At 38.5% G+C, this 11,637-nt stretch overlaps 1 protein-coding gene across 2 annotated transcripts; it reads right to left on the bottom strand.

Annotated features, from left to right (window-relative positions):
- Positions 1 to 490: 490 nt before the first annotated feature.
- Positions 491 to 11,593, bottom strand: LOC117533239 (AFG3-like protein 1). Of its 2 annotated transcripts, none has more exons than XM_034196868.1 (17): positions 11,417 to 11,593; positions 9,040 to 9,130; positions 8,878 to 8,937; positions 8,664 to 8,782; positions 8,057 to 8,206; positions 7,882 to 7,956; positions 7,342 to 7,463; positions 6,956 to 7,229; positions 6,419 to 6,556; positions 6,030 to 6,183; positions 5,825 to 5,932; positions 3,918 to 4,043; positions 3,652 to 3,762; positions 3,439 to 3,554; positions 3,083 to 3,283; positions 2,399 to 2,593; positions 491 to 2,187 (listed from the first exon to the last, which is right to left on the bottom strand). In XM_034196868.1, exons 1-17 carry the CDS (start codon positions 11,528 to 11,530, stop codon positions 1,999 to 2,001), a joined length of 2,343 nt encoding a protein of 780 aa, XP_034052759.1. In that variant the 5' UTR covers positions 11,531 to 11,593; the 3' UTR covers positions 491 to 1,998. The 2 variants fall into 2 exon arrangements, with proteins under 2 accessions (XP_034052759.1, XP_034052760.1); XM_034196869.1 differs by having other exon boundaries at positions 9,040 to 9,127.
- Positions 11,594 to 11,637: the final 44 nt, after the last annotated feature.

Here is an 11,637-nt window from a genome sequence, read left to right as displayed (position 1 = left end):
CACTTTGAGTGCAGCCCCATTTGGTATTGTGTGGCAACCCCTAACATTTTAACACAACAGCAACTGTAGATGGTGTTTTCACAAAAATATCTATAAGACAAAGGCTAACAAAGGTATGTTCTGCAAAAGAGAAAGCACACTGGTTGCTCAAACTTTAAGTAATATCTAAACATTTATTTTAGATATTTCTAATGGGATTGTGGCTTGTTCACACAGGTTACACATACTTTTGGAAATTACAATTTGTATTCTTTTTAATTTGATTATAAATAACTTGTTTTTAAGGGCATTTGCTTACATCCCAGACAAATACTCAAATAACTTGTAATTCATCCAAGGAACTGCAATTAGATTATGTGTTATTTAATAGCACCACACATGCCAGAATGAACAAACTGTTAAACAGTATCAATAGAATTCTGAAATGTTGTAATAATAAAGAAATACAGAACATGCTAAATATAGAAACCGGGAATATAAAACAGAACACAGGCGTATACAAGTTGTTTAATGTTGGTGTGAGCCACAGCAGCCTCACATTCCTTTCCAAAAAATCAATAATCCTCACTGACAAGATATATTCATCAAGCAAGAACAAGAACAGTGCATTGTCAAGCAATATTTTTCACTAACACTGACATACAACCAGAGAACAAGACATGTTCCAGTGTCAAGCTGGTCCTTTAACCAAACGTCTTTTCACTATCTATTGGAAAACCTGATAAAAAACGTTTTGAAAAGGGGCCGATATTGCAAGGCATTTAGTTCAAGTATGTTTTTATATTTGAGCTGGTTAACTCAGCTCAAGAGCAACTGGCTAAAAGAAGAAGACACAATTCACATTACAATAACAGTGTGTAACCAACCATCTAGGCCACATGAAGTTATTTAGCTTAGCTTGCTTGGGTCATCAGGGACAATATTCAAGTCAAATATTCATCTCTGGAATTTGAGCCCTTTCTCCTTTGTGTTTATTTACAAGAAATGTTAGTTAACCGGAAAAAGAGTGTGTGAAATGCCATTTTGTAGCTCATATAGTACTTAATTCTTCCTCTGCTTGTTCCCAGTTCTTAAGTAATCATCAATCCAAGTAATGGATGTCTACAGTAGATGCGATCCAATGACATATGTAGTATCATATGTGCAACACTGAGTTCTAACAGCTGCATCTCCTGATAACTGAATGAGAACCAGGTTGCGAAAGGCTGACGTCTGCTGGAAGACTTTCATGGTGATACAAATGTATTTAAATTGAGACACAACTTCACAGATATTTAAAGATGTCTTCATTATAGAACCGTGTGAAGACATATTTAAAACTTTCAGAAGAACAATCAAAGTACTTTTGAAATCTTAAGAAAACCTGGCCTCTACACTCAGGGACAACACGTTTTAGATATTTATCCATATATCCATTATAATAAAGTGGCAGCCGGAAAAGGAACCATTCTTGTCATATTAACAAAATTGGGGTCCGATGAAGGCATAGAGCTGTAGAATACCATTTTACCTTTGATACCATCATATAATGATACCAGCAACGTGTGTAACTGACAAATACAAACCACAATTCATGTACACAACACACAATGTCAATGAATTCTCAATGTTACAAATCTCATTTGGTTTCAGTTTTGTAAGTGGAAGTAACTGCATCTCAGTGTGAGAGGAAGGCAACCCCAGGGAAATGTAAGCGACAAACAGCTCCTCACAGAACTGTGGCTTACAGACTGAACTAAGAATAACATGATGAGTATTTTATGTAATTCCCCCCGGAATATAAAGACCACAATTCAAATTGCATTATTGAGGCCATTTAAGACCAGTGCAACACACATCGTATCTCACTTTGCTGCTGTGAGAACCAGGGATTTTTTTCAGAGCCCCGAAACTCTGGACCAAATGGTGAAAAACTTCGGAAATATTTAACTTAATTCAGCTAAAATATTTTCCTTGAGGCGTGTGTCCAGCTAGAGGAAAAGGTCTGATTTGTTTTGCTCATTCTGGAAGTGTTTTTCCCACCCTCAGTACTCCTTCTGGCTCTTGGGATATAGAGTTGTCCTCTAATTTCCCCAGCACATCAACAAACTCCTCATATGTTGACTTCTCTTGAAAGGGACGAGTTCCCAGCAGCTCCACCATGTCTGCTTTGTCTAGCATCTCCTTTTCTAGCAGACGTTTTGCCACCTGCAGCACATGAACAATTATAGTGAACAACAAGCATTTTTAAGATAATGGCTAACTCCATCAATACAAATGTAATTTATTATTGCTGACTTCGAGAACAGATGAGCAGTAGAATTAGCGATCAAGTTGCTTCTTCATACAGTGGTGGAAAAATGGCTCTTTATCTTTACTTCTGTCCATCCTTTTTGTCAGTGATGTGAGTAGTTCTCACCTTGTCCACCATATCTCTCTTGTCCGTAACGAGCTGAAGTGTTCGCTGGAAGGCAGAATCTATGAGCAAGCGGACCTCCTGATCTATGAGCTGGGCTGTAGTTTCACTGTAGGGCTTCTCCGTTACCATGTCACCCTGCTGAGGGAGGTCAAAGGACATCTGACCCATCGCATCATTCATTCCAAACTGTACAACCTGAAATATGAAGAGAAACAGGCCGTTAGTTACAAAACAAACTGTTCTTGTGTGCCTTTATTACAACATTGTTCTCAAACTAACAAAAATGCTAAGTGACTTCTAATTGTGCACCCAAAAGCCCGTTTGGATATCATGCGTTAAGACATGTGTTTCTGTCTGTCTTTCGGTCTATGGCTCATCTTGCAAACTACCTGACCCATCAGACTTATACATTTGTTTTGCTTATTTAGGACTGATTTTATACCGTCAGTGACTACTAACTCGTGGAGTTCCATGAGACGAAGACAAACCTACCGAGTCAACTTTTATAGTTATTATTAATACAAGTCTTACCATATTTTATATAACTTCCATTTCAGCATCTAAGTGTGCCTCAAAGAGTGTATGACTCAACATTAACTCCCAATGTCATATTTTATCACATACAGTAATTTACTGATTTCTTGTGCATTTGTTAACATGTTTGTTTTAGAGTATGGTGAATACCTGTGCATATGCAGACTGGGTGACCTTCCTGAGGTCATCCTCCGCTCCGGTGGTGATTCGCCGAAAGAAAACCTGCTCTGCCACTCGACCCCCCAGCATCATGCACATCCTGTCAAACAGCTGCTCACGGTTGAACAGGTACTGTTCCTTAGGCAGATATTGCACATAACCCAAACCTTTTCCTCTGGGAACAATGGAGACCTGAGGGAGTACATGATAGTTACTCCAATTATCAATATAATGATGTGGGGAAATCCCTATTTAATTGCAGAGGGTAAAAACAAATCTATTCAAGGGCAGAAGGTGGATTCAGATGGTCAAGCAGCAGTGTGAGAGAAAGCAAACGGTGTGACTACCTTAAGAAGGGGGTCTGCATGTTCGAGAAACCAGCCGGCCACAGCATGTCCGGCCTCGTGATACGCCACAGTTGTCTTTTCTGGAAGCTGCATTACCCGAGTCTTTTTTTCCAGACCTGAGAGAAAGGAGGATGTCTTACTGACTTGATGAAGATTTATAACCTATATCTAATTAATCAAGGTTCACAATAAGAATTGTCCATGTCAACTTACCTCCAATAACTCTATCGACTGCCTGCTCAAAGTGCTTGGTGTTGACATGTTGGCTGAGGTGGCGTGCAGCTATTAGTGCTGCTTCATTGCACACATTAGCAATATCAGCCCCTAAGACAAAAAGGAGTCAAAACAACCAAGTTAACCTGTCGTGTGATCAAAATTGGGCGAGAAATACAGCATGCAAACTGTATGACATTTGTAGAATAATAAAAAAAAAAAAGTGGAAACACTTGTGAACATGCACACACATCTCTTCTTCTTACCAGTAAAACCTGGAGTTAGTGCAGCTAGCTTCCTGGCCAAAGCCTGTACTTCTATATTGGTGTCCAACTTCAGAGGTCTTAAATGCACCTTAAAGATGGATGCTCTGCCTTTAATATCTGGTAGTCCTGTACAAAAATAGAAAAATAAAACAAGAAAATATTTAGAAAATTAATTTTGAAGAGCTGCTCATCAAATTCTGTAAATCAAACTGGTCAGTAAAGACAACATTCAACGACAAACCCTGTGTCAGCAGTATGTGTCGTTAAGCTCCTCATACAGCAGTGTTAGCTCTTACAAGGAGAGAACTGTTTTAATGGGAAGGCAAAGTCATGGGATCAGTGACCGCTTACATTTTTTTATACATTTAAAAGTTTGTGACATGCTGATTTTAAACTTTAAGTTAAACATACATTTGAAGTCTGACTGGAAGTCTCTGCTGGTCAGGACAGCAGAGAAGATCATCTGAGTTTCTCTCCCTCCCATCAGAGACACCGCTCAGAAACGCTCCCTGACAAAAGCCCAGAACATTTTTAAAGACCCCACTCATCCTCACCATGCTCTGTTCTCCGTGCTGCCCTCCGGCAAGAGGTTCCGCAGCATTAAGAGCAGAACAGTCAGATTCTGTAATAGCTTTTTCCCCCATGCCATCAGACTGCTGAATATTAAGTAGACCAGTAACACAGAGATTACATTACGCTGTGTAAAGTGCACATATTTTCTATATAGTATGTCTATTTTATTTATATGTATAGTAAGTCTTTATATTTTAAACGCACACTTTATCTTTAATTTGATCAGCACCACGTCACTATTATTTATTTATATGTACAATTTTAGCAAGTTTTTATATTGTCCTGTTCCTGTAAGCCAGTACAACGAAATTTCGTTTTAATAGTACACTCTGTGTCTTGTTGAAATGACAATAAAGTATGTCTATCTATCTATCTATCTATCTAAATTGGCATTGAAACTGTATTTGAGGCAACTTTATCTTAACAATACTGTTTACCTGTAACAACAGAACGATTAAAGGAAAGGGAACAGAAAAAGTCAACAACACAGAGGAGTGTGTGTCTCGTCCCGCATTTTGGCCGCCAGTCATCTAATCCTTCTTTTATAGAGAGCCAGCTCTCTCCTTTTGACCCAGTGTTCTATTCAGAGAGAAATCTGCCCTGCCCACTGTTGTCCAGCACTGCTGGCATAAAGCAAATTAAATCTCAGCAGGCTGAAAAAGATCAACCATTTTAACCACAGAGATAAAAGCGCACAGTATGCAACACACATTTTAAATGACATTACAACTGAGCAGTCGCAAATAAAATAAAAGAAGCAAATATAATAGGCTTGAAGCCAATTTCTTAAATGGAAACCATACAGTGACTGTGTCAGTAAGGTTAAGATTAGCACCTCATCTGAAGCAGACAAATACAAATAACAAAGTTAAATCTGCTAGCACATTAGTGCCACTGAATTGGGGTTGTTGCATGGTGCCTGCTGTGCAGTAATACTGAGATGGTGTGGTAACACATTTACACATTAATATGGAATTGAAAAAGAGGGGAAAAACATGAGAAAAACCACTCCGGGTTTGCTTTCAAGTCTAAAATTAAAAACATCCAAAGGAACATAAATTGCATTACGGAAAAATAATAAAGTCGGCCGGTTTATTTTATACAAGATGTAAATCAAAACCCCCAAATAGCTCTTACCTTGCAACTGATTAAGTGAAATGTAATAAATTTAACTTAGAGGCACGTTTAAAGTGAACCAGGGATACACGATGATGTAGAGAAAGAGATGTGGATAACAGATTGAGTGTAATTAAGTGAAACCTGCTCTCAGGAATCCAGGAGAGAGCAGTAGCCTATAAAGTTAGAGAAGACCTAAAACAAGTGCTTCACTTTACCTAAGTATATATGTCGGTCGAAGCGTCCCGGCCTCATCAAAGCTGGATCCAGAATATCCACTCGATTGGTGCCAGCTAAAACTATCACATTAGTACAACTGTTGAACCCTGGAATGACAAATACAAATATCATATGTGATGTCGTGAAATAATGCTCCAGGAATGGGACAAAAAAAGTCTTGAAAACTAAGAGATTACTGCCTACCGTCCATTTCCACAAGCAACTGGTTGAGGGTGTTTTCCTGCTCGCTGTTGTTGCCAAAGTTCCCTCTGCCTCTCTTTCTGCCAATTGCATCAATCTCATCAATAAAGAGGATGCATGGAGCGTGTTTTCGAGCTGTGGCAAACGTGTCCCTTATCTTATAAAGGAAAGAGCAAACAGAAATCACAGAAATTATCTTACAGTTAGCATCCTTTCCTGTAAAAAACAAAACACCCAAAGCAAGGGTCATGCTTTTTATTTGCACCTCTAACATAACAATCCCAATAATAATTGTGTTTACAGTTTTGCCAAACAGCATAATGAAATGCATGTGACCAATTCATTCAGTTTTATGACTACTTGGCACTATCCTGCATTTAGCCCATACTGACCCTCGCTGGACCCACGCCAACAAACATTTCCTGGAACTCGGAACCGTTGACAGTGATGAAGGGGACGTTGGCCTCTCCTGCCGTGGCCTTAGCTAGCAAGGTCTTTCCAGTACCAGGCGGGCCCGCCAACATTGCACCCTGGTTTAAGGAGACATGTTGCACTCATTTTCAGGCTTATATTTGTTTTTTGAGTTTCTACCAAAACCTGGTTAAAAAAACAAAAAAAAACATAATTGTTGTATCATATTGTCTGTCTGTATATACCTTTAATCACTCTTTGTCTGAAAGGCTCTGTTTAAGACCCTCTCCAAAAGAAAACAGTATGTTCTGATTGGCTTGTGAGAAAAATGTGGTGCAAATGTATTTCTCTATAGATATTTAGATGTGGGTTCAATTCAAATAACCCTGCATGTAACATAGGAAAGGAAGCCAAATGTGAAAGGCTTGTTGAATCCCATGATTCTTGATCAGGGCAGCCATAAAAGCATTAGGTTTTCCATCATATCTCCTGAATAATGATGAATGCTAAGGGCACACCTTTGGGATCTTGGCTCCTAGGTCGTCGTACTGCCGCGGGTTCTTCAAGAAGTTGACTAACTCCAAAATCTCCAGTTTGGCCTCCTCACATCCTGCGACATCTTTAAATCGAACCTTGATGTTGTCTGTGATTATTTTAGCTTTGGATTTACTCATGCTGGAGGGGTCTCCTTGCCCTTTACCCCCACGACCTCCTGCCATTGGTCCCCTACGCATGGCAACAACTAAAAAGCTGACCAGCAGTAAGGTTGGGAGAACGTTTAAAAGGAGTGTCCTGTGGGGGGAAATAAATAAGCTCCATAAGGCCAGCATCAATATGACAATACAATAGTGTAAAGTCATTTTAATATGAACATTTTCAGGTACTCATCTAATAAAATCCTCACCCATCGTTTTCACTGCTGTAGAATACAGGAACTCTCTGTGAGTCGAAACCCATTTCTTGCTGGGCCATTTCCAGGTTGTGCTCAAAGGACTCAACACTGCCAATGTTGAACCACAAAAAGCTCTGAAATGTACACAAAACAGAGGGGATTCAACATCAGTATACTGTGCAAAACGTTTGCTTATGTACATTAAACTCACAAGCAAGCCTGTCTAGGTTTTTCTAAAAGGTAAATAACAAGGAAGACATAAACTCTTCTTTCAACAAATGTAAACAGTCAATCAATTGCAGCTTCTGTTGGCTATGATAGCTAATTCTAGTGCACAAAAGTACATTGTTTTACCTTAAAAAGTAGTATTTTAAATTGCATGTGATCAACCTAATCGGTGGACTGGATTCCAATTGAAGTTCAGAATATACGTTGTAAGAGAGCCTTTAGTTTAAATTATTAGGCAAAACAAAGGTATGACTCATCTCTGTTTTAAAAATATCCCTTAACCTAACCAACAGCATGACCTATAGGAAAAGCAGAATAACTAACCACTTCCGGTGTGTTCACTCCATTGAAAGGAATTACTTTGACATATTGTTTATTGACAACCTCCAGGTGATCGACCTGTGTAGAGGGCACAAACAACAATTTGTTTACATGGTGGAAAAAAACAAGCAATAAAAACGAAAGTAACAAAAAACGAAATCCTCTCTCCGCCTCTTACCAAGCCTCTGTTCAAGTAGTACTGCACAAAGTCCTTCCAGGAGATCTGCATCCCCGTCTCTCGGAAGTAAAAGTACAAAAAAGCTGAGACCATGCCTGCTGCACCGAATGCAACGTACTGAAAAGATCTTTGATGCAAGGGAAACTCCTCCTGTTGGGTCAAGAAATGTTGTAAGAAAAAAAACAATTCATTAATTGAAAGACTGTAAAACCATCTCTCTTCTTACACTGCAACCGCAGTATGCTGCCTGCCAGATATATCATGATATGAACAGTACTAGTATGTATTATAGAAATATAATTAATTTCATGAATTGACCGTTTAGAAAGACTGACAACAATACAGTGTACAGAGTTCTTGTTAATTAAACATAGATACATAACATTGATATAATACTATGAGTAGTTCTATGCTCAAATAGGTCAAAATGCATGCTAAATTATGAAGAATGCAACTTAGATTTGCTCTAATTAGTGAGATCAGGCTTAGATTTGAATAAAATATATCATATGCCAGCATTTAAAAAATAGATATACGTAAAGTTAACGTGTAGTGCATTTTGAAGTGCATCTAAGACAGAAATCGGTAATATTCTGGTCATTCGCACCAGAAAGCGCGTCCACCAGTGGGATTCTTCCTTTTTTCCGCCTTGTTTTCTTCCGTCCCCATCATTATTTGTGTCTTGCTCTTCCGTTACAAGAGATTCTTGTTTTTTGGTATTTTCATCTGAATGGTAACAGAACATCAGTCATGCACTGCAGAGGAAATGAGAACGGAAGATGTACAAATGATGCTGTGATAGTGACTCAAACATTCCTCACCTTCAGTTGATTTGTTGACGCCAGGGCTCTCTTTACTCTTTGGGAAAAACTTTTCAAAACCTGAAAGCAAAAACAGCAAACACAAACAACAAAATATTTAGGTCATCGTGTGCAAACGTTTCGCTGAATTACGTAGTGTTACAGCATTAGGAGTTACATTACCTCTTGGGGGTTTGTTTGAGCTAAGTAAGCGAGCAAGTTGGAAACTGTGTTGGAATAATCCTCCGCATCGCCTTTGGATCAGTGACCCCTTCTAAAACAAAAAGTTACAATATGATTAACAATCTCACAGCATGGCCATAAAAAAAGACTTCTGGAAAATAAATATTAGGTTGAAAGAGATTAATTCAACAGGCTTTCTAGTAGATGTTATAGACTGGTGATAAGAAACAACATTATAAACATTGTGTCCCGGTTAACTTGATTTAATTAAGAAACTGTTCCAGATAACTCACTTATACACTGAACCGTGTCTCTAAATCTCACATGGTATTTACTCAATCAAATACCATTATCAATAATTGAGAATAACAACATTTTACACAACATTTAGATGTTTATATTGATGGAATATATATTTGGGTGCCAAAATTGTTATTGTTGAAAAATTATCTTTACAATTAAAGATGCCATAAACAAATGCTTGTTTAATAATAATAAAAAAAATCCTAAATGAATATTAAATTAAGCAAACTTTTAGTTAAAGGTGGGGTAGGTAAATTTGAGAAACCGGCTCGAGTGCGTTAGAATTTGAAAATACACAACTAGAAAAAATCTGCCACTTCCTTACAGAGCCCCTCCTCCAACACTCACGAACGCGCACATGACCAATGAGGGCACGAGATAAATTTGTGCACAGATGGAAGGCTGACAGGCAGGTAGGCCATCCAGTTATTTTAGCCGGGCCGACTAAAATGATTGGTCGTGCTTTTTACAGTACTACGGCTTTCACAGATGAAGTTTTTTAATGGATTTTTTGTCAAAGCACTTAAGATATTCATTGCTATCGGGATGTTAAGAGCATTCCATGGAATATAACAAAAAGTGTATCTCGAGCCGGTTTCTCAAACGTACTATACTCCACCTTTAAATTAACACTATAGTTTACATGTTATACTACCTTTGCATTCACAAGCATTTCTCATTTCAAGTGTTTATTGTTACCAGAGGTGGGAAAGGTACTCAAATCTTGTAGGCTACTACCAGAGTGTAGGAATACTCTCTTACAAGTAAAAGTCCTTAAAATTGTGACTAAAGAAAAAGTACAAAAGTGTTGTCAGCTAAATGCACTTAAAGTACCAAAAGTACTCATTATTCCAATTGGCCCCATTTCAGTATAATATACATGATATGTTTTCATTATAATTATTGTAGAGGAATACAACTACAATATTAACCTCTGAATTGTAGTGCTGTAAAAGTACAAATTAGTAACACGTTGAAATACTCATAAAAAGTCTCTATAAATGGTTCTTAAGTACAGTACTTGAGTAAATGTACTTAGTTACTTTACACCACTGATTGTAACAAAGACATGCTACAGCAACAGCAGAGCCCACATACGGTCACACACACCAGCAGCAGCAATATATGGAACAGCTGTATGGGCTGGGCTCTATTTACCATGCAAAGAAAACAAATACACGATAACCAAAACATTTATTATCTGTTTGTTGCCCCAGATTAAAATCTGCCTCATGTCATGTGACATCAAAACTGTAATCTACTGTATCTCTATTACATCTACATTCAGAAAATACCGTTTGGAACACAATGTTCAGTGTTAAAGTGCAGCTCATAACGCGCACATGACCAATGAGGGCACGAGATAAATTTGTGCACAGGTGGAAGGCTGACAGGCAGGCCATCCAGTTATTTTAGCCGGGCTGGCTAAAATGATTGGTCGTGCTTTTTACAGTACGGCTTCCACAGATGAAGTTTTTGTATGCATTTATTGTCAAAGCATTTAATATATTCATTGCTATCGGGATGTTAAGAGCATTCCATGGAATATAACACAAAGTGTTTCTGAAATAAATTACATACCCCACCTTTAATATTTGCTTGATCAATTATAAAAGTAAAGACAAATGAATGAATGAATGAACCAATAAACAAGCCTGGGCTCAATGCCCCTTCCCCAATACAGTACTAGACACGCCCCCCTTCAAAAACAATATTATGAAACTGAGGAAATTGACTTCTAAACTAAACATAATCAAAAGGACATATCGTGAGAGTGCAAACAACTGAGGAATGATACATAAACAGTGCTCAGATTGTTTGTTTACAGATGTAGGGGGTCTAGACTCTAGAGTCTAGAGCTTGCACCGAGGAACACTGTGTTCTTTCCCATGACAAATCAAATACAATTACACTCCGGCATTACTGTGATCCAATGCATAATGCAAGTGTTGCAAAACAACAAGGTTGCATTGATATAATTCATGCAAATGTGTAGGTTTTTTTCAAGGTCTCTTTCAATGGCTCTGAGAGGACCGTAGCCACTTTAGAAGAAGAATAACAAAAGTCACCGTACCGATGTGAGGGCTCCGCCGCTGCGGAAAGTAGCGATAGCTGATAGATCTCGACTCCAGGACCGAACCGCCCGGACCCGGTTCCGAAAGGGCCCGACACTCAGAGCGAGAAGCATATCAGCTATCTTCCCTGGGCTTCACTGGAGTATCGCTGCCTGCTGGAGTCAACAAGAAGTACTGTACCGTGCACCATGCACACAATGCCATAACCTCGCGAGATTCT

The sequence above is a fragment of the Gymnodraco acuticeps genome, unplaced genomic scaffold, assembly GCF_902827175.1.
Source record: "Gymnodraco acuticeps unplaced genomic scaffold, fGymAcu1.1, whole genome shotgun sequence".
Classification (NCBI taxonomy): domain Eukaryota; kingdom Metazoa; phylum Chordata; class Actinopteri; order Perciformes; family Bathydraconidae; genus Gymnodraco; species Gymnodraco acuticeps.
This window is presented reverse-complemented; position numbering and strand designations above follow the sequence as displayed.

What these genes read in the sequence shown, in the direction of transcription:
- LOC117533239 (XM_034196868.1), bottom strand. Translation starts at nt 11,530, where the DNA reads ATGCTTCTCGCTCTGAGTGTCGGGCCCTTTCGGAACCGGGTCCGGGCG. An exon ending in TAGGAGCCAAGATCCCAAAG is followed by an intron (nt 6,557 to 6,955) that starts GTGTGCCCTTAG and finishes TCCTTAAACCAG; the next exon opens with GGTGCAATGTTGGCGGGCCC. An exon ending in GTTGCTTGTGGAAATGGACG is followed by an intron (nt 5,933 to 6,029) that starts GTAGGCAGTAAT and finishes TTGTCATTCCAG; the next exon opens with GGTTCAACAGTTGTACTAAT.